Source organism: Microcaecilia unicolor, chromosome 7 (genome assembly GCF_901765095.1).
Source record: "Microcaecilia unicolor chromosome 7, aMicUni1.1, whole genome shotgun sequence".
Classification (NCBI taxonomy): Eukaryota; Metazoa; Chordata; class Amphibia; order Gymnophiona; family Siphonopidae; genus Microcaecilia; species Microcaecilia unicolor.
In genome coordinates, this window is record NC_044037.1 from 13,694,080 (window position 1) to 13,719,977 (window position 25,898).

The 25,898-nt window shown below is 46.8% G+C and overlaps 1 protein-coding gene across 1 annotated transcript in view; it reads left to right on the forward strand.

The window, feature by feature from the left end:
* Positions 1–25,898, forward strand: part of SLC16A2 (solute carrier family 16 member 2) — a 199,744-nt gene that overhangs the window by 25,066 nt on the left and 148,780 nt on the right. Inside the window, exons 3-5 of the mRNA XM_030209813.1 lie at positions 9,505–9,679; positions 10,292–10,350; positions 11,342–11,712. Of these exons, the coding sequence (XP_030065673.1) occupies positions 9,505–9,679; positions 10,292–10,350; positions 11,342–11,712 (605 nt within the window). The remainder of the gene's footprint in view (positions 1–9,504; positions 9,680–10,291; positions 10,351–11,341; positions 11,713–25,898) is intronic.

The following is a 25,898-nucleotide window of genomic DNA, read 5'->3' on the forward strand; positions in this document are numbered from 1 at the left end:
ACGGCAGATAAAGGCCATATGACCCATCCAGTCTGCCCATCCTCTGTAACCCCTAATTCTTCCTGTTCCTAAGCGATCCCACATGCTTATCCCATGCCTTTTAAAATTCTGGAACAGTCCTCGACTCCACCACCTCCATCGGGAGGCCATTCCATGCCTCCACCACCCTTTCTGTGAAATAATACTTCCTTAGGTTACTCCTAAGCCTATTCCCTCTTAACTTTGTCATATGCCCCCTCATTCCAGAGCTCTCCTTCATTTGAAAAAGGCTCTCTTCCTGTACATAAATGTCATTGAGATATTTAAACGTTTCTATCATGTCTCCTCTCTCCCTCCTCTCTTCCAGCGTATACATGTTGAGGTTCATAAGCCTGTCCCTATAATTTTTGTATTCAAGACCGCTTACTAATTTCGTAGCCGCCCTCTGGACCGACTCCATCCCGTTTATATCTTTCCGTAGGTGCGGTCTCCAGAACTGCACGCAGTACTCCAAATGGGGCCTCACCAGAGACTTATACAACAGCACTATCACCTCCTTTTTCCTGCTGGTCATGACTCTCTTTATGCACCCAAGCATCCTTCTGGCTTTGGGCGTTGCTTTTTCTACCTGTTTGAAAGCTTTAAGGTCGTCAGACACAATCACCCTCAAGTCCCGCTCTTCCTTCGCACACTGGAGCACTTCACCCCCTATACTGTACCGTTCCCTTGGATTTTTGTGACCCAAGTGCATGACCCTGCATTTTTGGGGATTAAACCTTAGTTGCCAAATATCGGGCTTTAAAAAAACAGGAGTGGTTCCTGGATATTTAAATCACTTGTGTGGGGCTATCGATGGATATTCAGCAGCGCTTAACTGGAAAGTGCAACTGAATATCCCCTCTAACCACCTATGTTGAAACCAGCTACTTGTGCGCTGTTCCTTCTAAGCTGAGCGGGAGTCCTCCACCTATGGTCCTGCCAATAGAGGGCGCTGTTTCACTATCACATTTTCAATAGTGAGAGACAGGCAAGGTCTGCAGGACTCCAGGGAACCTGCCTGTTCCGAGTGATGGAAGACACAATATTGAAGCACTGCCCCCTAATGGCAGCAATGCAGTTGGAAGACTCCCACCCAGCTTAGAGGGAACAGTGCATATGGGTAGTCCAAGGGTTAGGGCGGAGCAGAAACTTAGCTGAGTAGTAGCAATTTTTGGTCTGCTAACCGGCTGAGTAAGCAAATAAAGTTAGGAGAGTAAAACAGCTGTCTTAACTTTCTGCAGCGAGTTAACTGCTCTAAATATTGACCAGTGTCCAGTTGGTTTCTGGGTCAGTGGTGATACCAGGATATTATTTATTTATTGCATTTGTATCCCACATTTTCCCACCTTTTTGCAGGCTCAATGTGGCTTACAATACATCATGAATGGTGGAAATACATTAGAAAATAGACATTTAGTGATACAGAAGAATCATGGGTAACAAGATAATGTTAGAACATGATAATAATATAACAAGCAGATATTATAAGACAGTTCTGAATATATGTGGAGGAGTGGTGTATGTATATTCAATGCCAGGAGCCATGTATGCCCCGGCATTAAATACCTGGGGTTAGTTCAGGCCAAGGCCGGAAGTGGCTTATCAGCCATTTACTGCCCCAGGCTGAAATTGACCTCAAATGCACACAAAATCAATTTTGTGTGCATTAACCTACAAATTAACACATGTATACAGTTGATTTCTGTAAGTTAATTGGTTCTAATATGGGCTTCATTAACATGGATGTGTGAAACACACTGAAACAATGCCTGAAAATCGGGGGGGGGGGGGGGGGGGGGGGGGGGGGGGGGAGAAGAAGAGGCCAAAAATCTGAAAAAAAACCCCCAAAATCACTTTCTTTGTGTGCATCCCTCAAATCTGAGTTTCTCAATTTAACATCTCTAAATTGATAACAAACTCTTGTGAGATGAACCCATTGTGAGTAACATTTTCTCAGGTTTTGCAGTGTTTTACTGACTGTAGTGGGCTTTTTTATAAATCTGTCCTGCCCCACGAAGAGGTTAAGTTATACATGAACGGCCTGTATGAAAGTAACTTTACCCACCGGTTGAGGACATGTTCTCGGGGCCAGGATTGGGGACACATTTATACTTGAATATGAAACCCCCCTCAAAGGGTGGGGATTTTTTTGAGCAATCGGGGTGAGAGAGGATTCTTTGGCCACAGTGAGTTTCAAAAGCAGGTTTCTTTTCTGTCTGTATTATGCTGAGAATATACGAGAGAGATTTCTGTCATTTTGTCTTGGCAGCTACCCTGTAGGAGAAATATATCAATTTGATGAATTGTTCCAGGCCTGAGCTAAGCAGAGGGAGGTGGGCAGCATCTTATGTTATTCACTAAAGGAAAGACAGACAGGCTGATGGAGGCACATTTACACGGTTTGGGAATATTATCCACTCAAGGAGATAAAAGGAAAGTGGGTTTAGTCATGCAAGCACACAAAGGAAAGTTAGCTGAAGCTAATTGGGGGGGGGGGGGGGCAGTAGCGTACTGAGGGTGGGGTGGTGAGGGCGTTCTGCCCCAGATGCACACTGCTGTGCTCCCTTTGCTGTTACTTCCTGTTCCGGGGCAGAGGAAGCAGAGAACCAGCGGAGCCCACAGCCACCAGCTGCTCCCAGCCAGTGTTGCCAGGTGGAAAATTTTTTTCCCACCCAATCCAGCACAAAAACCGCCCAAAACCCGCCCAAACTCAAACCCCGCCCCTGACACCCCCACCCCCGCGTCATCACCCCCGCCCCCGCCGTCATCAACCCTGCCATCACCGGCCCCGCCTCCCCCTGTCACCGGCCCCGCCTCCCCCGTCATCGGCCCCGCCTCCCACGTCATCGGCCCCCGCCTCCTACGTCACTAACCCCGCCCAAAACGTCACTAACCCCGCCCAAAAACATCACTAACCCCGCCCCCCGCGGCTGAAAAAGCCGCCCAAAAAACCGCACTGAAGCCCAAAAAGCAGCCCAAAAAACCGCAACCCGCCGCGGGCAAAAATTTCCCGCGGCGGGTCGCGGAAAACCGCCCAATTGGGCGGTAAAACCGCCCACCTGGCAACACTGCTCCCAGCAGGTAAGAATGCACCCGGGAGAGGGGGCTTGGGTGATACGCCGAGGGGGGGTGACATGCTGCACCTGGAGGGGACAGACACCACTGCACCCGGGGGGGGGGGGGAGGGTGCGCAGCAGTGATCCGCCCCAGGAGGCAACCAACCAAGGATCACTACTGCGGGGGGGGGGGGGGGGGTCAAAGAATTTACTCACCATAATAAAAGAGGAACATACTGACAGTGACCTTTTGACTGGGAACTGTGTTCTAGTCGTGCTTGGCCTTTTCGCTGAGCTGACAAGTAGGTTACCCTTTACTGGGGGAATCCTTAATACTGCTACTTGTAAAGAGCTGGTATTCTGGCCACAGCAGAGGAAAGTATGCTATGGTTCTGCAGGAGTCCTCTGAACTGCATTGGTGCCAGTGGGGAATAGTACTTCAATACTGTATTTTCAATTGATAGGGACAGGCAGGTTCCCTGGACTCCTGCATAACTTGCCTGTTCCTCATTAGTGAAAATGTGATATTGAAACCAGGGACATAGCCAGACCTTGCGGTAGGAGGGGGCCAGAGCCCGAGGTGGGGGGCACATTTTGGTCTGCTGCCCCGCTGCCACCCACCCCCCACCCCCCACCGCCTGCCCCTCCCCACTGCCGCAGCAAATACCTTGGCTTGCGGGGGTCCCCAACCCCCATCAGCTGAAGCGTTGTCCAGCGCTCCAACACTTCAGCTGGCAGAGGTTGGGGACCCCCGCCAGCAAAACCAGGGGCCCACAGGAAATTTGGGGGGGGGGGTCCAGGCCACCGTAGCTAAGCCACTGATTGAAACAGCACCCCTCACTGGCAGGAGTGTAGGTGGACTCCCGCTCAGCTTACAGTGAACAGTGGTGTGATTTTACCTTTAAGAAGTGTCCGATCTTCTAGTACATGTTACCCGGGTCTCACCTACCAGCTCCGTTCTCTCTCCGATCCAGGCCACAAAAGAAAAATACATTCACTAACTCCTTTTCTCTCAATTCAGTCGTTACCATTCGAGCTTGGGCGTAGGCCGAGGCTGGACTTACTCCAGTAGGCTGTAGGATGTTAAGCTGGGCTTATTCCTGAGTATCCTCTAACAGTCCAGGGGTAGCTTCTTACTCTCTCTCGCAAAAGCACACCCAGAAGCTGTGATTTTATGCATACTTTACTGAACTCTGCAACGGCAGTAAATCCAAACTTCAAACTTTTTATGTACTGTCAGCCTTTGGTTTAAGAGGTTTTCTGTCCATCCAGGACTATTTGGTATAGTCTTATCCACTAATTAAATGGTTTCTTTTAGCAATCCAAAATATGTACAAATATACAACTCCTCCAGTCCATCACCATCCCTTTGGGCTGTATAATCCAAGGCTGTGCAAAGGTTGTAACCAGCAAACTCCTCCAGGATTTAACCTTCCCTTCCAGAGATGCACCTCACTGGGCTGCACTTTCTGGCCTTGAACTGGCTCTTCCCTACTGCTGGGCTCCCCTTGCCCACCCAGAGCACTCCTTACAACCAATTACTGCCTTAGGCTGACATTAACTCCCTATGCTTGGAATAAACTTCCTGAGCCCATACGCCAAGCCCCCTCCCTGCCCGTCTTCAAATCCGAGCTCAAAGCCCACCTCTTCAATGTCGCCTTCGGCACCTAACCACTACACCTCTACTCAGGAAATCTAGACTACCCCAACTTGACATTTCGTCCTTTAGATTGTAAGCTCCTTTCAGCAGGGACTGTCCTTCTTTGTTAAACTGTACAGCGCTGCATAACCCTAGTAGCGCTTTAGAAGTGTTAAGTAGTAGTAGTAGTAGTAGTAAATCCAGCCTTATCTGGCTTTCCAGGATACCCCCTCTCCTCCTAGGGTCCTGGCGGTGGTGAAGGCAACCAAAGCCCATGTTCTTAAACAAATAAGACCTTTTATTTCCTTCAAACTCCACCTCCGCTGTCAAACATTTACCAAAACCATTTTTCCTCTGCAACTTGTTTCTCAAACACTCCCCTTGGGCTGGGCTTCCCTCCCACTCAGGGACATCCCATCCATTCCCCCCAGGGAGAAATCAGCATTGCTCAGTAATCCCTATATAATGGGGGATTACATACACATAGAATGTGCAAATGCTCCCCTTAGGCTGGGCTTCCCTCCCACCCTGGGACATCCCGTGGATTCCCACTGCAGCTCCTTGTGACTCTGGGCAAGTCACTTAACCCTCCATTGCCCCTGGTACAAAATAAGTACCTGAATATATGTAAACTGCTTTGAATGTAGTTGCAAAAACCTCAGAAAGGTGGTATATCAAGTCCCATTTCCCTTTCCCCCTTTCCCTTATGACATCACAATATCAGAAGTGAGCCAAGTATTGGGCAATCAAGCCATTGTGACATCACTGATGAGGTTGGCTCTTATTGGTGGAATGAGTGGAGGAGGAGCCTAGTGGTTAGTGCAGTGGACTTTGATCCTGGGGAATTCAGTTCGATTCCCACTGCAGCTCCTTGTGACTCTGGGCAAGTCACTTAACCCTCCATTGCCCCTGGTACAAAATAAGTACCTGAATAAATGTAAACTGCTTTGAATGTAGGTTGCAAAAACCACAGAAAGGCGGCATCTCAAGTCCCAGTTCCCTTTCCCTATTTGAGATTCTACATGGAATGTTGCTATTCCACTAGCAACATTCCATGTAGAAGCCTGCCCTTGCAGATCAGCAACGCAGCCGTGCAGGACGTCAGACTCACAGAAACAAAAGCCTGTGCGGCCACATTGGTGATCTGCAAGGGCAGGCTTCTACATGGAACTAGCCTTTGAGCCCGTAAAAACGGGCTATTATAGGAAGGGGGGGTTGAAAGGCCCGCCGCTGCCCCTCCCCCTCCAAATTCGCGCCCCCCCCCCCCCCGAGCCATCACCACCCACCTTCCACCCGGCCGGGCCCTCGCTCCGCTATTGAAACAGCGAGGGTCCGGGAACGCAGCACTGAGCTCTGCTGAGCTGCCGACGTCGGCCTTCGTTCTTCTTCTCTGCCTGTCCCGCCCTCGTGTGACGTAACGTCGTCGAGGGCGGGACAGAGGCAGAGAAGAAGAAGGAAGGGCAATGTCGGCAGCTCAGCAGAGCTCAGTGCTGCATTCCCGGACCCTCGCTGTTTCAATAGTGGAGCGAGGGTAGAAGGTGGGTGGCGGCGGCGACTCGGGTGGGGGAAGCATTAGACTGCGGTGTCCCTCCCTCAGAAATGCGCAGTACAGACCCTCTCTGTTCCACCCCCCGTCATCACGTATTGACGCGGGGGCGGGGCAGAGGTCTCTACTGCGCATTTGCGAGTGAGTACGACACTCGCCTTTTATATATATTGACGTTGCTAGTGGAGGAGTAGCCTAGTGGTTAGTGCAGCGGACTCTGATTCTGGGGAACTGGGTTCCATTCCCTCTGCAGCTCCTTGTGACTCTGGGTAAGTCACTTAACCCTCCATTGCCCCTGGTACAAAATAAGTACCTGAATACATGTAAACTGCTTTGAATGTAGTTGCAAAAAAAAAAAAAAACCACCTCAGAAAGGCAGTATATCATTTCCCTTTCCCATCCACTCCCCCCCACCTCAGTAATCCCTATATAATGGGGGTTTATGTAGGGTCGTTAGGGTAGGATGTTTTGAAGAGGTTGGTTTTTAATGATTTCCTGAGTTCAGGTGGTCATGGATGATTGTTTTCACAGCTTTTGGGAGGTATCACTTTTGTCTCTGAAATTTCTTATGGGGGTTTATGTGAGCTTGCTTTTATTTTTGAATAAAGGACAGATTAAACGATTTTTAAAATGCCATGTTACTTTCGGGAATGTCACCACAAAGGTCTATGAAGGGAAATTGCTTGGCTTAGGGGAGTGGTTATCTTTGCAGCGCTCTAAGCACAGGTCGACTCTGTCAGCCTCTACTTGTCCTTCCAAATCTACCTATCATGATTACCGGTAATCAGCACGCACTAAGGAAGTGTGATCAATCGTATCAGGCAGTGCTGAGGGCATTTGAATATTTTGCATTTTGCCAGCCCTCAGTATGATGTTGTCTACTTTCCCTGCACTTCCATCCTGCTGCTTCTGTGTCAGCTGCTCTAGTACCGGCATTGTGATCATGTATACGTCTGCAGGTAGCCTAGAAATTAGAGCAGCAGATATAGGCGGCTAGTGGCTGTTTGGCGAGGCTAAGATGGGGTGGGGTGGAGCAAGTTCAAATCTTTAGGGTGGGAGGAAACACTTGTGTTAGCAGTAGAGAGACGGTGGGGACACTTTTGAACACAGAAGGGAACAACCCCTTTATTGTGCACCAGTTACCTCTCCCAGGACATAAGCATTGCCGTACTGGGATGGACCGAAGGTCCATCAAGCCCAGTATCCCATTTCCAACAGTGGCCAATCCAGGTCACAAGTACCTGGCAAGATCCCAAAACAGTAGAACAGATTTTATGCTGCTTATCCTAGAAATAAGCGGTGGATTTTCCACAGTCCATCTTAATAATGGTTTATGGACTTTTCTTTCAGAAAATTATCCAAGTGAAGCCTTCAAGCCTTGAAGCATTCGTGCGCTCTGTAAGGCTCCATCTCCTCAATTGACGACACGTAGTTCCGGAACGTTGCAGGAATGCTTCAAGGCTTGAAGGCTTCACTTTCTCGGCTTCAGAATGTTGGAGGTGCGTTTTATTATATAGGATTTATACTGCTGTAATTGTCTATTACTTATGTTTGATTTATTCTTACTGTACACCGCCTTGAGTGAATTCTTTCAAAAAGGCAGTAAATAAATCCTATAAAAATAAATATTCAAGGTTATTAAAACACGTGCAGACTCTGAAATATTGCAGGAAGACCTTAGGAAATTGGAAGACTGGGCATCCAAACGGCAGACAAAATTTAATGTGGACAAATGCAAGGTGATGCACATTGGAAAGAATAATCCGAATCGTAGGGATCTGGGTGTCGTCATCGATAACACGCTGAAACCTTCTGCTCAGTGTGCTGCTGCGGCTAGGAAAGCGAATAGAATGTTGGGTATTATTAGGAAAGGTATGGAAAACAGGTGTGCGGATGTTATAATGCCGTTGTATCGCTCCATGGTATGACCGCACCTTGAGTATTGTGTTCAATTCTGGTCACCGCATCTCAAGAAAGATATAGTGGAATTGGAAAAGGTGCAGCGAAGGGCAACTAAAATGAAAGCGGGGATGGGATGACTTCCCTATGAAGAAAGATTAAGGAGGCTAGGGCTTTTCAGCTTGCAGAAGAGACGGCTGAGGGGAGACATGATAGAGGTATATAAAATAATGAGTGGAGTGGAACAGGTGGATGTGAAGCGTCTGTTCACGCTTTCCAAAAATACCAGGACTAGGGGGCATGCGATGAAACTACAGTGTAGTAAATTTAAAACAAATCGGAGAAAATATTTCTTCACCCAACGCATAATTAAACTCTAGAATTCGTTGCCGGAGAATGTGGTGAAGGTGGTTAGCTTGGCAGAGTTTAAAAAGGAGTTAGACGGTTTCCTAAAGGACAAGTCCATAAACTGCTACTAAATGAATGTTTGTACGTTTGGGAAGCTTGCCAGGTGCCCTTGGCCTGGATTGGCCGCTGTCGTGGACAGGATGCTGGGCTCGATGGACCCTTGGTCTTTTCCCAGTGTGGCATTACTTATGTACTTATAGTTACCTGATGCTAGGGTCCACCTTGGGGGTCAGCACTCAAGAAAAAGATCAAGGTATCATTGTAGACAATATGCTGAAATCTTCTGCTCAGTGTGTCGCGGTGGTCAAAAAAGCAAATAGGATGCTAGGAATTATTAGGAAAAGGATGATGAATAAGACTGAAAATATTATAATGCCTCTGTATCGCTCCATGGTGCGACCTCGCTTTGAGTATTTTGCAGTCAGTTCTGGTTGCCATATCTCAAAAAAGATATAGCGGAATTAGAAAAGGTTCAAAAAAGAGCGACCTAAATGATAAAGGGGATGGAACTCCTCTCATAAGGGGAAAGGCTAAAGAGGTTAGGGTTCTTCCTGCCCTCTCTGACACAAACTTCCTCTCAGAGGGTGTGGGGCATAGCAAGCCTTGAGCACCCCGCGTACTGGTTCTGAAGGCCCACAGCTGAAACACTGAAGTGCTGCTCTACTCCTGTCTTTCCAGCTATGCTGGCTCTGCACCTCCACTCCTTGAATTCTGCTGCTCCAGGCAGGTGCCTAGTCTGCCAAGTGGTAGAGCCTGACCTGGGAGTGCTAGTATACCTGAGGAAGTCTGTGGGCCCAAGAAGGTGGCATCTCAGCACACCCTCTTAGGGATCTGTGAGGAACCAAGCCCCGGTGCATTCTGAGGAGGAGCTGCTGAGGATTTGGGGTGTATTTTTTTATCTTTTGGGGAAATGTGTATTTTTTCTTTGTGCCTTAAAGGTACACATATTTGGAGGAGACGGAGTGTGTTTTGCAGGTGCTTGTGAGAAGGTTCGGACACATGGACAGAAAAGCACTCACTCTGCTGAGAGGTTTTGAGATTATTGTGGAGCAGTGTTGCTCCAGAAGGAAGATCGAGGAGTCCCAGGGACCCCGAGAAGAGAAGAACCGGTCGGTGTGGACTAGGGGCGTATCTGACTTTCCCTGGTAGGGGGGGCCAGAGCCCGAAGTGCGGGGGCCATTTTTTGCCCCCCCCCCCATAGGCTTCCATTGGCGGCACGGGGGGGGGGGGGGGGGTTGGCGGTGGTAGCGGGGGCCAGGGCCAAATGTACGGGGGCCAGGCACCCGTTGGCCCCATTACAGATACGCCCCTGAGGCTGACACCGTTAGGATTCAGGAGCTAATCTACAAGAAATTCAGAACTACCTACTCAGTTTAAAAGCATACTTTAAACAGGACTTCCAGTTGCTGAAGTATTTGCCCTTTTGAACTGTTTGGGTTTTTTTTTCTTTTTGAGTGCACTTTTAATTTTTGGGAATCTCGCCAAATAAGGGTGAACTTTATGAAAAAGCACACAACTTTCCAGAATAAGAGAATAAGAGTGGTTTTGCTTGCCAGACAACCAGATTGTAAAACCTTAAGGGTAGAAACTATTCATTGCTGGGTAAAGGTAAAGAGATGTTTTATCTCCTGGAAAATTGCCCTCTCCCTTTGGTGGAGAAAAGGTGCAGAACCGAACTGGGACTGTACCAGTACTGCAGAAACATGTGCTCTTTTCGAATCTCAGCACCTGCAAATGATGTGCAGAAGTGAGCTGGACACCAGCCAGCTACAGAATTTTGAAAGGTAAGGGCATGGAGCTGAAAATATCCTTCCTCAGAATCCATCTGCACTACCCTGTGTAACTCTGCTATGTGCTGCTCACTTCACATCATGATGAGGAATAACCGTAATAGTTGATGTTACAGGAAATGGTCCGATGAGTGTTTATTAGAGGGGGGGGGGGGAGGGAACAACGGGCTGGGGAGTTTCAGATGTACAGTGTGTGCCAATCTCTAGGCACTTAATCAGTACCAGAAAGAGAGGACCCGGGCCAGAATTTCTCTTCAGCCCCCTTTACCCCCCCCCCCCCCCTCCCATATATTTTCTGCATGCATTGCCGTTTTTCCCGGGTGCACTTCTAGCTGGTCAAAGCACGGGGGCATTTGTGTGTGATACGATCCAGTCTCCTCCGCCTCCTGTCCGTGTTTTCCATACGATCCTCTCTATATACTGTATATATCTAAAACACAGTAGAACAAGGAAGGAGGTGTTTCCTGTCCTCCTGCTGCACGCTTAGGGATCTGGTTACTGGAAAGCCAGCCCTCCCAGTGATGCGGGGGGGACGGTTAGATATCCTTCACGATTGGGGTTTTTTTTTTTTTGCATCTTTCTCTTAAAAAAAACAAAAAGAGAGAGAGATCAGAGAGAGAGAGCATGGATGTAGGAAGTCTGGCAGCTCCTCCTGGCTTTCAGTGTGCAGCGTGCTTGCGAGCCTTGGTGCCAGGCAGCGTAGAAATAAAAAGGCAAAGGTGAAAGCAATTCATGTTTCATAAGGACCCCAAAGGGATCAGCTCGGCTCCTCGCAAAGAACTGGCCCGCAAATAAAATCCCCAACGCTTCTCCTGCAATATTTATTCCGTGCCAAAGCGGAGCTTAGCCGCTTCTAAACAAATCCATAAGCCCCCCCTCCCCCCCCCTCTTTTTTTTTTGTTCTCCCTCCAAGATCGCTTTTGTTTATTTTGCTCCTGCTGCAGATTTTTTTAAAGCCTGCCCTGGTGGTGATTTTCCATCGCAGCTGCTGCAGGTTGCGAGAGAAAGGCATGAGCGAGAGCGAAGCGCCGGAGCTGGAGTGGGGAGGGATGGGGAGAGACGGGGCAGGAGAGGCGGGGGACACGCTGCTGGAGACAGGGGGCGCCCGGGAGTCACGACCGGTCCCGGACAGGCCCAGCAGCGCAGGCGACCGGGACTTGGCCGGACCCGGCGCTGCCTTCCAGCCCCCGGAAGGGGGCTTCGGCTGGATCGTCGTCTTCGCGGCTACCTGGTGCAACGGCTCCATCTTCGGCATCCAGAACTCCATCGGGATCGTGTACGACCTGCTGCAGAAGGACCAGCAGGGGGAGCCCGATCCCACCCGAGCGCCCGATCCGGCCCTGGAGTTTAAAACGGGTGAGTGAAAGGGAAGGGGGGGGGGGGGGGGGGGTGACTGTCACGATCTTCTCCTTCTTGCAAATAATGACTCCAGATCGCTGCTTATTCGTTTGAGGCAGCGGATGAAAAGCTAGTGGCAGAGCTGCACTAGAGTCCCGGGGAGAAGCGCAGCCATAGACAAAATAGATCCTGACACCCAGTCACGAGACCCGGACCTGAAGGCTGAAGGGGGAAGGAGGGGGTGGGTGGGGGTATTAATACTACTAATTATTTCTAAAGCGCTACTAGACGTACGCAGCGCTGTACACTTGCCTGCTCGACAGAGCTTACAATCTAATTAGGACAGACAAACAGGACAAATAAGCGATAAGGACAAAGAGTAGCAAGATTCCACGTAGAATCCCAAAGAACAGCAAGATTCCGGAATCCCATAGTAGCAAGATTCCGGAATCCCAAAGACTACTACTTATCATTTCTATAGCGCTACTAGACATATGCAGTGCTACACTGGACACTACTACTACTATTTAGCATTTCTATAGCGCTACAAGGCATACGCAGCGCTGCACAAACATAGAAGAAAGACAGTCCCTGCTCAAAGAGCTTACAATCTAATAGACAAAAAAAATAAATAAAGTAAGCAAATCAAATCAATTAATGTGAAGGGGAAGGAAGAGAGGAGGGTAGGTGGAGGCGAGTGGTTACAAGTGGTTACGAGTCAAAAGCAATGTTAAAGAGGTGGGCTTTCAGTCTAGATTTAAAGGTGGCCAAGGATGGGGCAAGACATAGGGGCTCAGGAAGTTTATTCCAGGCGTAGGGTGCAGCGAGACAGAAGGCGCGAAGTCTGGAGTTGGCAGTAGTGGAGAAGGGAACAGATAAGAAGAGACAGTCCCTGCTCGACAGAGCTTACAATCTAATTAGGACAGAAAAACAGGACAAATAAGAGATATTAAAGTGAGGATGATAAAATAAGGGTTCTGAACAAGTGAACAAGGGTTAGGAGTTAAAAGCAGCATCAAAAAGGTGGGCTTTTAGCTTAGATTTGAAGACGGCCAGAGATGGAGCTTGACGTACCGGCTCAGGAAGTCTATTCCAGGCATAAGGTGCAGCAAGATAAAAGGAACGGAGTCTGGAGTTAGCAGTGGAGGAGAAGGGTGCAGCCTCGGGTCTCTTCCCTCCACCACCACCCCCCCCTCACTCCTCCAGTGCTTCTCCCCACGTCTCTTCCTCTGTGTCCCACTGATATCCAGTCCAACCATTTTCTGATTAGCACCTTTCAGACGGAAAGTGAACCCACTTGTGAAATTCATAGCCAACTCCGTCACTGGAGAAAAAGAAAACCTTATGAACCCCAAAATATCAGGATGAGCTCAAAACATACTGGGTTAATAAATTCCATCCATGTGTACCTATATCACCATCTGATCCATATCTTTTCCTCTGAAAACCTGGCAGATTTAGTTTTGAACGTACAGCTATAGCTCTGTTTCTTCTGCCCAAATATTTCATAATTCCTCCTCCTCTCTTATGGAATAAGAAGCAGTTATCACTGGCCATTACAGACAGTTTCTCAGTAAACAATCAAATACTCCTTTCCAGGTGGTAAAACCTGTTCCCCCTGCTTTGTTGCTGATTTGGTGACTAAGACCATCTGCAAGATCCCATGTTTGTCTAGCGTAATAATCCCTCTTTTCTTAAGCGTCTTTATCACAACACCTGTAGCCCCTATTCGGACAGTCTTCCCGCACGTGTAAGACCCTGTTTATCAGCTCATTTGTCCCTTGTACCTTTTTCTTAGAGTCTAAATGCAATTTCTGGTGACAATGGAAGCCTACAGTTGAACACCACCATCCAAAAGTGATCTGACACATAGGAAGGAGCCAGTGGGTACTGAAGCAGCGCCAATATGGAGCACGTTTCTTCACTGTGTCCAGGGAGAGGTCATTTGAAATGTTGGCTCTTATGGTCTGACAGGTGATAGGGATAAAGTGATGCGGTTGCCATGTTGATTCACGCCAGTTTATGGAAACAGAGGTTAAAAATGTGTTGAAGATGGAATATTTTTTATTGAATTAGCAATTTTTGCATATTTCTTGACTAGCTTTTGGGAGTTGTCACACTCTTTTTTTAATTTATTTATTCGGTTTTCATTTTACAAGTATACAAACTTGTTTTAAGGAAAATTGAGGATACAATAATTTAGGAGAATCCATGATCCTCTTAGACATTCCTCAAACCAATATAAGTCCACGTTAAAGGAGTTCAAAATTACAAAAATTGAAACAATTAAACAAGCAATTGTCATATAAAGAGAGCGAGCGGACGCATATTGGTCATTATATTATATTATCAAACGTTATTACTAGTCGGAAGAGAAATTCCAACTGTCCTTCTAGATGTTATAAAAGTCTCGGGCAGGATCAAAAAACACAAATTTTTCGGATTGGTAGGAAGTTGCTCCCAACTTAATCACTTCTGGCTGCTTCTGTAGGAATTTTTTCCGGCGCAGCTGTGTTTGGGGTTGGCACACTCTTTCATGGGTTTGATTTGAGTCACAGTTGACTCCTGGTGACCATGCAGTGAGGGACTGTTTTCTTTGACATGAGAGTGCTTTGCCTTCTCCTGAGGCGTGGACTCATATACGAACCTGTCTTTTTTTTAAATTCCTAATTCAAGTAAATTGCACCTGTCTGTTTGGATGTGGCTCACACCCTTTTCAGTAGTAGCTCAAGGTGAGTTACATTCAGGTATTTTTCTGTCCCTGGAGGGCTCAGAATCTAAATTCATACTTGAGGCTGTGGAGGGTTAAATGACTTACCCAAGACCACACAGAGCCACAGTGGGATTTTGAACTGGGCTTGCCTGGTTCTCAGCCCATTGCTCTGACCATTAGGTTACACGTCCGTTCCACTATGCAACTGATATGCAGATAAAATAATGAGTGGAATGGATCGGGTGGATGTGAAGCGACTGTTCACGCTATCCAAAAATACTAGGACTAGAGGGCATGAGTTGAAGCTACAGTGTGGTAAATTTAAAACGAATCGGAGAAAAGTTTTCTTCACCCAACGTGTAATTAGACTCTGGAATTCGTTGCCGGAGAACGTGGTACGGGCGGTTAGCTTGACGGAGTTTAAAAAGGGGTTAGATAGATTCCTAAAGGACAAGTCCATAGACCGCTATTAAATGGACTTGGAAAAATTCCGCATTTTTAGGTATAACTTGTCTGGAATGTTACGTTTGGGGAGCGTGCCAGGTGCCCTTGACCTGGATTGGCCACTGTCGGTGACAGGATGCTGGGCTAGATGGACCTTTGGTCTTTCCCAGTATGGCACTACTTATGTACTTATGTAAACTTGTACGCATAGCAGCGTGTACCGAGCAGAGGTGTTCCTGGGAGTAAATTTTATTTTTATGCCTATAAATGAACCCTGAAAACCTGTGAGTGCCAAAGAGTAGGTGCAAATCTTATTTCCAAATGAATTAACCTCACAATTGTCCACAGTCAATCTCATACAGCACTTCTGTTAATAAGCCTAAAGCATCTGAGTCCATCTGTATAATTTGAGTCCCTGCTGCGTATTCATAATATGACAGAGTTTGGGGTCAGCTTTAAAAAATGAACATTTTGCTGTTTAGTCCTTCTTCAAAGTCCTTGTTAAAGGTGTTATGTAGCAGTGGGTCCCATCATAGACCCTTTCTAGAGTCTTATCCCATTAATGGTGACTCGTTTCACCAGTTTCTAACCCCACTGCAAATGCCGTCCTCCTTGATATGAAAATTAATGGTCTGTGTGTAACAAAACCAGACCTTTTAAGAAAGCCCAGAGAAGCTACATCAATCCTGCTCTGAGTCGAGGAGGTGACTAGCACCCTGAGCAAACTCAATCATGCCGGTCTGGCAGGACCACCCATGTCAGTTCTTGCTGATCATTCCCAAGTTTTATTGGAGACTCTGCTCCCTGGGATTGATATTAGATTAACCTGTCTGTCAGTGGCTTCTTCAGGTGGGTCCTACATTCCTTATTGAGTGCTGGCATTTTTTTGCCCTTTTCATGGGTCTTGAAATCTAAAGCATTATGGTCACCCATTTTCTGCAGTAATCTTGGAGGAGGTTCATCTGGTCCTGGTGCTTTATTCATTCTATACTGTCCAAATCTTTTTTTTTTCTTTTTACCTATTCTTGAGTTCTGTGATTTTGTTCCTGTTTATTGTTTTTGTTACATTTGTACCCCGCACTTTCCCACTCATGGCAGGCTCAATGCGGCGGGCAATGGAGGGTTAAGTGACTTGCCCAGAATCACAAGGAGCTGCCTGTGCCTGAAGTGGGAATCGAACTCAGTTCCTCAGGACCAAAGTCCACCACTCTAACCACTAGGCCACTCCTCCACTGTTGCTACTATTTGAGATTCTACATGGAATGTTGCTATTCCACTAGCAACATTCCATGTAGAAGTCGGCCCTTGCAGATCACCAATGTGGCCGCGCAGGCTTCTGCTTCTGTGAGTCTGACGTCCTGCACGTACGTGCAGGACGTCAGACTCACAGAAACAGAAGCCTGCGCAGCCTTCTACATGGAATAGCAACATTCCATGTAGAATCTCCAATAGTATCTATTTTATTTTTGTTACATTTGTACCCTGCACTTTCCCACTCATGGCAGGCTCAATGTGGCTTACATGGGGCAATGGAGGGTTAAGTGACTTGCCCAGAGTCACAAGGAGCTGCCTGTGCCTGAAGTGGGAATCGAACTCAGTTCCTCAGGACCAAAGTCCACCACTCTAACCACTAGGTCACTCCTCCACTCCACTCCACTTGTTAGGATTTTGTAGCTTTGGCTGGTTTTTCTGTGGAAGTATTTCCACTGTAAATATCAATAGAAATCAAACAAAATAAAACATGGAAAAGAAAATAAGATGATACCTTTTTTATTGGACATAACTTAATACATTTCTTGATTAGCTTTCGAAGGTTGCCCTTCTTCCTCAGATCGGAAATAAGCAAATGTGCTAGCTGACAGTGTATATAAGTGAAAACATTCAAGCATTACTATGACAGTAAAATAGATACTATTGGAGATTCTATATGGAATGTTGCTACTATTGGAGATTCTACATGGAATGTTGCTATTCCACTAGCAACATTCCATGTAGAAGGCTGCACAGGCTTCTGTTTCTGTGAGTCTGACGTCCTGCACGTACGTGCAGGATGTCAGACTCACAGAAGCAGAAGCCTGCGCGGCCACATTGCTGATCTACAAGGGCCGACTTCTACATGGAATGTTGCTAGTGGAATAGCAACATTCCATGTAGAATCTATAGAAATCAAACAAAATAAAACATGGAAAAGAAAATAAGATACCTTTTTTATTGGACATAACTTAATACATTTCTTGATTAGCTTTCGAAGGTTGCCCTTCTTCGTCAGATCGGAAATAAGCAAATGTGCTAGCTGACAGTGTATATAAGTGAAAGCATTCAAGCATTACTATGACAGGGTGGGAGGATGGGGGTGGGTCGGAGGTATGCATGGGGGACATCAAAGCATATCATTGATATTCTAACAGGATGGGTGTGGATAGGTGAGGGGTGGGGTGATCAACAGAGACATACAGCTTTATGGTTTATAATGGGCTAGGAACCCCAGGTCCTTGTTAAGTCCTTTCTGTTGGGTGTTAAAATATTCAATCATTCTGACTTCAAAGGTCTTACGTTCTTGTATGGTTTTAAAGTTACCTTTCAGGATTCTCACTGTGAAGTCACTGGTACAGTGTCCTGGTTCTGTAAAATGCTGACCAACAGGCGTGGGAACCATACCTCCGACCCACCCCCATCCTCCCACCCTGTCAGACTGTCATAGTAATGCTTGAATGTTTTCACTTATATACACTGCCAGCTAGCACATTTGCTTATTTCCGATCTGAGGAAGAAGGGCAACCTTCGAAAGCTAATCAAGAAATGTATTAAGTTATGTCCAATAAAAAAGGTATCATCTTATTTTCTTTTCCATGTTTTATTTTGTTTGATTTCTATTGATAACCTTAAGAGTGGACTAACACGGCTACCACACTCCTCTACACTGTAAATATTAAAGAGAAAAAAAAGATATTTTGTATTACTGCCTGATCTGAATCCCAGGTAGCTAGTGTTTCATTTCGCCCCATTTGGGGTTGATTTTGCTGTCATTTAGATGTAGTCTCTTTTTTTATTACTCATTCTAGCATGTCTCTGTTACATGCTTTGTGGTTTAGTAAGGTTGCTTCGTGCCTCCATCCTCCTCGGAAGATATTTTTTCTTGGCTTCTTGCTTTTTCCACATTGTGAACCTATTAAAGCCTTAGGCAGGATTTTTTTTCCCCCAGTACCATATGCACTTTTTGGCATCTATATAAGATCTTTTCAGGAACCTCCCATTTCCCTTCTGTCTCTTTACCAGCTGTATTCTTGGCCCTAGTTTACCTTAGCCTTCAAGCTTTGCATATCCTGAAAACAGGCCAGTTTAAAAGTAAATATCTGGGGTTTTACCTTTTGATTTGTCTTAATCTGAAAAGTTCCGTGGTATGTTCGCTGTTCTCAGTAGATCCAAACTGTTCCTGATTTTCTCAGGATGGTTCCTTGCTCAGAAGTGACTAGCCCAGTGAATATCCAGAAACCTTCTACACCCTCCCTCCTGTCCCTTCCCCCAGTTGTTTCCTAATCAATTTCTGGTGGATTGTTAGGTATGTCCATATTATTACATTCCCAAAGTTAGCTGTACTGTGCATCTGGTTTAGTAATTTCACTTCATACCGAGTGGCTTAACATATATTAACTACATAGGCATTATTCAAGAAAGATTTCTGCCTAAGACACAGAATGGGGGGGGGGGGGGGGTTCTTTGGACTTAAGGGCCAATGAGGGCCTTTTTACTAAAATGCACTAGGCAGTTACCAGGTAAATTATCATGTACTGTTAGTGCACAAGTGCAATAACAGTTACCACGCGGGTATATCTACTACTACTACTACGACTATTTAACATTTCTATAACGCTACAAGGCATATGCAGCGCTTGTACACCATACACAAAAAGACAGTCCCTGCTCAAAGAGCTTACACTCTAGATAAGACAGGTAAACAGACAGAACAATTAAGGGTAAGGGAATAAATAGGTGAGGATAAAGGACAGGGCAAATGAGCAGAGGTTAGGAGTTCAAAGCAATGGCAAAGAGGTTAGCATATCTGGGTTAAAAAAAAAGGTTTGGACAAGTTCCTGGAGGACATAGGGGAAGCCACTGCTTGCCCTGACTTTGGTAGCATGGAATATTGCTGCTGTTTGGGTTTCTGCCAGGTACTTGTGGCCTGGACACTGGGCTAGATGGACCAGCACGCTAACTGCATACTGTGTTACGGGGTGGGCATAGGTGGAGAATGGGTGTGTGCACATGGTACTTTACTGCTTGCTGTCGCTGGTGCAGTTAGTGTGGGTGAATTTACCCCTCCTTAATATTAGGTGGTAAATGCACCTGTGTTAATTGCCAATCCACTTAGCACGTGGGGACACCCTGGACACGCCCTGACAGCTAGCACACAACCTTTATACTTAGTATTTATTTCATTGCATTTGTATCCCACATTTTCCCACCTATCTGCAGGCTCAATGTGGCTTACTTAGTTTCGTTATGACATTGTCATTCCAGGATATCAGATACAACTAGTGATGTGCAGAGATTAAGTAAAGGAAGAAAGAAGGGGGAGATTAGGGTTGAGTATAGAAGGTGAACTTTCAAAGCAGGGTGGGTTGGTGAAGTGGATTATTGGGGCTGTAGTTCTCATTGTAGGCCTTGTTGAAGAGATGTGTCTTCAGAGATTTGCGAAAGTTAGTTGTTTCGTTGATTGTTTTCAGGTCTGGGGGGGGGGGGGTGCGTTCCATAACTGCGTGCTCATGTAAGAGAAGGTGGTGGCGTGCATCAGCTTGTATTTTAGTCCTTTACAGTTGGGGAAGTGCAGATTGAGAAATTTGCCAGATGATCTTGTGGCGTTTCTGGGAGGTAGGTCCACGAGGTTTAGCATGTAGATTGGGGCGTCTGCGTGAATGATTTTGTGTACAATCGTGCAGATCTTGAACGCAAAGGCCTCTTTAGTTTTCATCCTGCTAGTCTCTGCTTCTCATCAGTTTGCTTCAGTGGCCTCCTTAGCAGGAACCGATGAAGAGATAAATGTCACTACCACTGTTCCCTCTAAGCTAAGCGGGTGTCCTCCAGCTGCGTTGCTACTAGTAGGAGGCAGTGTGTTTTCAGTCACTACGGACAGGCAGGCTCCCTGGAGACCTGCAGAACTTGCTTGTCCCGCACTATTGAAAATGTGATTGTGAAACAGTGCCCCCCACTGGCAGGACTATAGGTGGAGGACTCCCACTCAGCTTAGAGTGAACAGTGGTCACTACCTATCCTCTAGGTTCCTTTCCTCCCCTACCTTCCCTCTTCCAGCCTCCTCCTCACCTTACATAAGAACAGAATTAGTCACCTTATTTTCTAAGTCCTCTTACTCTGTCACCTATCTATATGTTCCATCTTTGCTTATATCCTTCACTGTCGATTAAAATGTTCTGTTACGCATTGTGTTGACATTGTATGTAGTATACTGTGCCATACTTTGCACTGTTATTTGAATATTTTTACGGCTGTAATTGTCTATTGCTCATGTTTGATTTATTCTTACTGTACACCGACTTGAGTGAATTCCTTCAAAAAGGCGGTAAATAAATCCTAATAAATAAATAAGAATAGCCACACTGAGTCAGACCAGTGGTTCATATAGCCCAGTATCCTATTTCTATTAGTGACCAAATCCAGGTCACAAGTACCTGGCAGAAACCCAAATAGTGGCAACATTCCATGCAACAAATCCCAAGGCAAGCAGTAGATTACCCTTGTCTGTCTCAATAAGAGACTATGGACTTTTCTTCCAGGAACTTGGCCAAACCTTTTTTTAAACCCAGATACGCTAACCCTTTTACCAATTCCTCCAGAAAAGAGTTCCAGAGCTTAACTATTCGTTGAATGAAAAAATATTTCCCCCTATTTGTTTTAAAGTATTTCCATGTAACTTCCTTGAGTGTCTTTGTACTTTCGGAACGAATAAACAATCAATTCACTTCTACTCGCTCGACAACACTCAGGATTTTGTAGACCACAATCATATATCTTCCTTCACTGTCTCTTTTCCAAGCTGAAGAGCCCTAACCTCTTTAGCCTTTCCTCATACGAGAGGAGTTCCATCCCCTTTATCATTTTAGTCGCTCTTCTTTGGACCTTTTCTAATTCTGCTATACCTTTTTTGAGATACGGCAACCAAAATTGAATGCAATACTCAAGGTGAGGTCATACCACGAAGCAATACAGAGGCATTATAATATTCTTGGTCTTATTTTGCACCCCTTCCCTAATAATTCCTAGTATCCTGTTTGTTTTTTTTGGCTACCGCCGCACACTGGGCAGAAGATTTCAGCGTATTGTCTACAGCGACACCTAGATCTTTTGCTTGGGTGCTGACCCGCAAAGTGAACCCTAGCATCAGGTAACTATGATTCGGATTATTCTTCCCAATGTGCATCAAATTTCATCTGCCATTTGCATGCCCGGTCTTCCTGCAATCTTTCACAGTCCGCATGTGTTGTAAAAACCTTGAATATTTTTGCGTCATCAGGTTCAATTCTCCCTCTATCCCCATCTTTATAAACACTAGGGGCAAAGCAGCAGAAATTGTCTGTAAATTGAAATCACGGACACGTGTGCTGTATCAGGAACAGGCGAAAGCGTTCATGCGTAAAGTACACGCACACCCGCATATGTTATCAATAACGCGTACATCACAGGTCTTGTACACTCCCCCCCCCCCAACCTTCGTCGCTGAACTCGCGATCATTTTTTGAAAGCTCTTTTACGTGTGAAAGTCCTTTCTAAAATGACTCCGACGTTTGAAACGATGCGTCTGCGCAGTAATTGTTCTTTTTGCACAGAAGTGTCACAGGCCTAGAGGTCTGACCAGACTTTACAAGGCAGGGTTGGCCACAAAGTAAGATTCCTACACCTAGAGCCCCATGCAGGCAATGTCCTGTGCCTAGGCATGTATGTTTGTTCAGTACTTCAAAAACCACTGTCAGCACAGTAGATGGGATGATTGATGGAGGAGGCGGTTTATGACTGGGTGGGCAAAGCATCTGTTGCTTTTTTTTTTTTTATGGGGCACTCTGAAAATTACCTGCCTCTCACTGAACCTTGCCAGTATTTACACTAGCCGATATTTGGACTGAAAAATCCATCTGTGGTTGGTGGTATAATTTATGAAAACCACATGTATTTCCTTCCTGGAGGTGCTTTCTTGTTTCTGTAAACCCCTCGTGGACTTGACTGGATGCCGGCCTACGGCCTTGCTGGGGAGTGAGTGGTGCTAGAGTGATTGACGTTGGCCGTAAATGAGCGTTGGTTAGAGGAGACGAGCTTCTGGGAGCTGTTTTGGCAGCAGAGCCATGAGGAAAGAGTGGACACCAGGATGTTTTCGAATTAGGCTTTCCCTTCCTGCGTTCACAAAAAAATCAAACAGAGTGAGGGTTTAGCCAGGGCCAGTGCAAGGATGTTTGTCGCCCTAGGCAAACCTTTGGCCTGCACCCCCTCAATTGTCTCTCAGGCCTCGCACCCCCCCCCCCCCCCACCCACCCCCAGCATATTGATATTGAAATATTTGGAAATTTACCACTTCCTTGTGGGCTGGAGTACATGATGATGGTTGTTTGAGTTACTCAGCTGTTCTTTGCTGCCCCTCCTCCCAGAAGCTGCTATCCAGGCAATTGCCTAGTTTGCCTGAAGGTTGGGCTGGCCCTGGTTGTAGCAGTATGGAGAAGCCTCTTCACTCGTGAGATATTCATGGCTTTAGGAAAAGACCCATATTTCAATGAAATAGGTAAAAAAGGAGATGGGAAGACTGAAGCCCGAAATACTGGTTCCTGATTAAGAAGGGCTAAGAACAGGAAAAATGAACGTGGGAGATCTGGCCTAGCCATACAGTCTGCTGTTTGGGGGCGGCTGATGAAAACTACTGGTATCAATGTTCCCTCTAAGCTGTGTGAGAGTCCTCCAACTGTAGGGGGTGCTGTTTTGAGTCCTGTAGAACTTGCCTGCCCCTCACTATTGAAAACGTGATATTGAAACAGCACCCCTACTGGCAGAAATATACGTGGAGGACTCCGGCACAGCTTAGAGGGAGCATTGGTACTGTTCTGCTATACATCTCCTGCAGCAGAGAATACAGTGAGATCACACAAGGTTTGCAAAACCTTTGCCATAGAAGGACCCAAGTTATATATATACATCAGAGAGTTGTCATCCAGCAGAAGCGTTTCAAGCGACTGCCTTTGTTGTTTGAGTCATTCAGTGGCTGTAATGTCTGATTCCTCTCCTCCGGTCCTGTTCGAATTGTAGCCTAGCAAAAGCTGGTACCTGTTCCGAGCAGGTCACGGATGAGTCTGGAAATGTATACTGTACAGCAAGAACTGCCCAAAGGAGGTGTTTGTGTGGGGCTATCGCCAGAACTGGTGTTTCATTTGTACAGGTGCATTCTGCAGGCTTGGTTTTCGATTTTATGTTTTTGAACATCTGGAGAAAAGGGTGCACATGGATGGAGATAGGTATAAATGGGAAAAAGAAATACATGTGCAGTCAGAATAAAACACAGCGGGGGGGGGGGGGGGGGGGGGTGATACCTGAGGCAGTGGCGTAGCCACAGGTGGGCCAGGGCGTTAACGTCATCACCCGGGTTCGAACACACAGGAGCAAGAGAGACAGACCCTAGCATCGTGCTCCCCTGGGAGGCCAGGCCTGGGGAATCTTGCCCCCCTCTTGGTGGCCCTGACATGGGGTAATTACATTTTCTGAGTGGCGGTGTACACATGTACACTGTCACATACATGTGGAAATGACTTGTTAAAATCACCTTCAGCGTGTGTACCACACCTGCACTGCTGCCAAGATTTTCTTTTTTTTTGTGGACCCAGCGGAGTTTTCCTACCCCTTTGTATTTCCAGCTCAGTTGGAAGAGGGTTTGGGATCTGGGGCCACAAGGTATCTCCCCCTGTCTTGTACCCATTCTCAGCCCACACTATCCCAGTCTCCACTGAGACAGCCCTAGGCTGGGGTCATGCATCAGTCTTATTCCTGATCCCTAAATCTGGCCACTAAGTTTTGTCACCTGCATGAAGACCATGGTACCTTCCTCTCCTAGGGCTGTGAACACTGCCTCTATAGCACCCCTCTCACCCCCCCCCCCCCCCCCCCCCCCCCCCCCCCCGCTGCCCCTGGCCTGGCCACCCAGGAGCAGAGAACCTAAGCTAGGAATGAAATCCAAGTCTCTCGGAGGATCGTGATGGTAGCTGCTGCCAACTGGAATGGGTTTGTGCTGAGATTAGACACAGAGTGATAGGAAGAGCTGGAGAAGAGGTCACTGAATGACAGTGGGGGGCTCCGTCAGACAGAATTCAAACAGCTTGGAAACTGAAAAAGGATTATACAAGAAATAGCTACGAGGCAGATGCATTGGCTTCGTCTGTGTACAAACAAAGCCAGGCATGAAAGGACTCACAACCCCAGCCACCCAATGTTCCTGGAGCTTGAATGTGGAAATTTTCAGGAATTTGTCTTCAAAGGACTAAGTGCTGTAAAGCCAGGCATTCTGCTTATAGTGCACCTGGGTAAGGGCCAGACCAGAAGGAAGGCAAATTTATTTTTCAAGCCTAAAAAGTTCTTCTGTACACAAAAATGCATTGGAATGTTTAGAAATGTCAGGGCTTTTGGAAGCAAAATAAAATCCTGGCTCAGAAGCTCACTTAGGAAATAATCTGCATAGAGCAAAGCCCATCCACTTCTCTTTGAAGTTCCTGAGCGCTCTGTGATCCAGTTCTTTAAAAAATGTATATATATTTTGCAATTTTGAATATCTTTAAATCAAAACAACAGCAGACATAAAATGAGTTTATCTTGTTGGGCAGACTGAATGGGCCGTACAGGTCTTTATTTGCCATCATTTACTGTGTTACTATGTTACATTACTCAGGAAATCAAGGAGTGACTGTAGCCTCTGGGTGTCATGTCCCCTACCTCAACGCAAGCGGCGTCTTCGGGCTGCGCAGGGTCCCGTCGACTGGCACAGCTTTGAGCCATGTGTGTAGTTCTTCTCTGGCTTCCAGGCTCCTTGATTGCTTTGCTTCCACCCACCTGGGTCTACTCTGCTCTTCCTCTGCCTGGCTTCCCATGCTTCTCTCCTATTGGTCTTCCGGTTCCTCCTTCCCCTGCTCTTGTCCTATGGCTGTGCCCCTTCTCCCTGCTGATGTCAGACGCCAGTACTTTATCAGCTGAGCTCTTCCTGGACTCCATGCTTCGGCTTTTACTTTGGTAGGTGTTACTTGCTCAGTAGTGTGCTTCTCCTCTACTTTGTTCTTCGTTACTTACTCTGCTTGTACGTGGATTACTCTTGTGTCTGCTGCCTGCCTACTGACTCTGCCTGTACCTGGATTACTCTTGTGTTTGCTGCCTGCCTACTGACTCTGCCTGTACCTGGATTACTCTTGTGTCTGCTGCCTGCCTCCTGACCTCGCCTGTACCTGGATTACTCTTGTGTCTGCTGCCTACCTACTGACTCTGCGTGTACACGGATCACTCTCTTGCCTGCTGCCTGTCTGGCCGTCACGTTCATCACCCCGCTTCCTGCTTCATCTCGTAAGCCCTGCAGGCCGCCTGCACCTAGGGGCTCAACCTCTGGGGAACAGCGGTCAGCGCAGATGAAACCCGGGGTTGTCTGGCTGCCAAGCAGAACCTGGTCTGAGTACCGGGCTCGGCAGCGCTCTACATGGTACAAGAACTCACAGGTCTCACACTGGGGTGAGGGAGAGAGGAGCAGAATTCACGAAACTGTCATGGTATAGGTTTCCGTTTCTTTGCAGTTTCTCCCAGGGTTAATTCACTAAAGCCCCAGTGTGGCTGCATGAGGCTAAAGCCTCTCGTTACTCACTTATACATCAACACACTAGCCCCCCATGTTTACTAAAGCTTAGCTTGAATGCAGCAGGACCCATTTTATTCCTATGGGACCTGCTGCAGATAACTCAAGCTAAACTTTAGTAAACAACCCCCTAGGTGTCTTCTAAGTTCCAACATCTGGGAGCGCTGTAAGTACCAG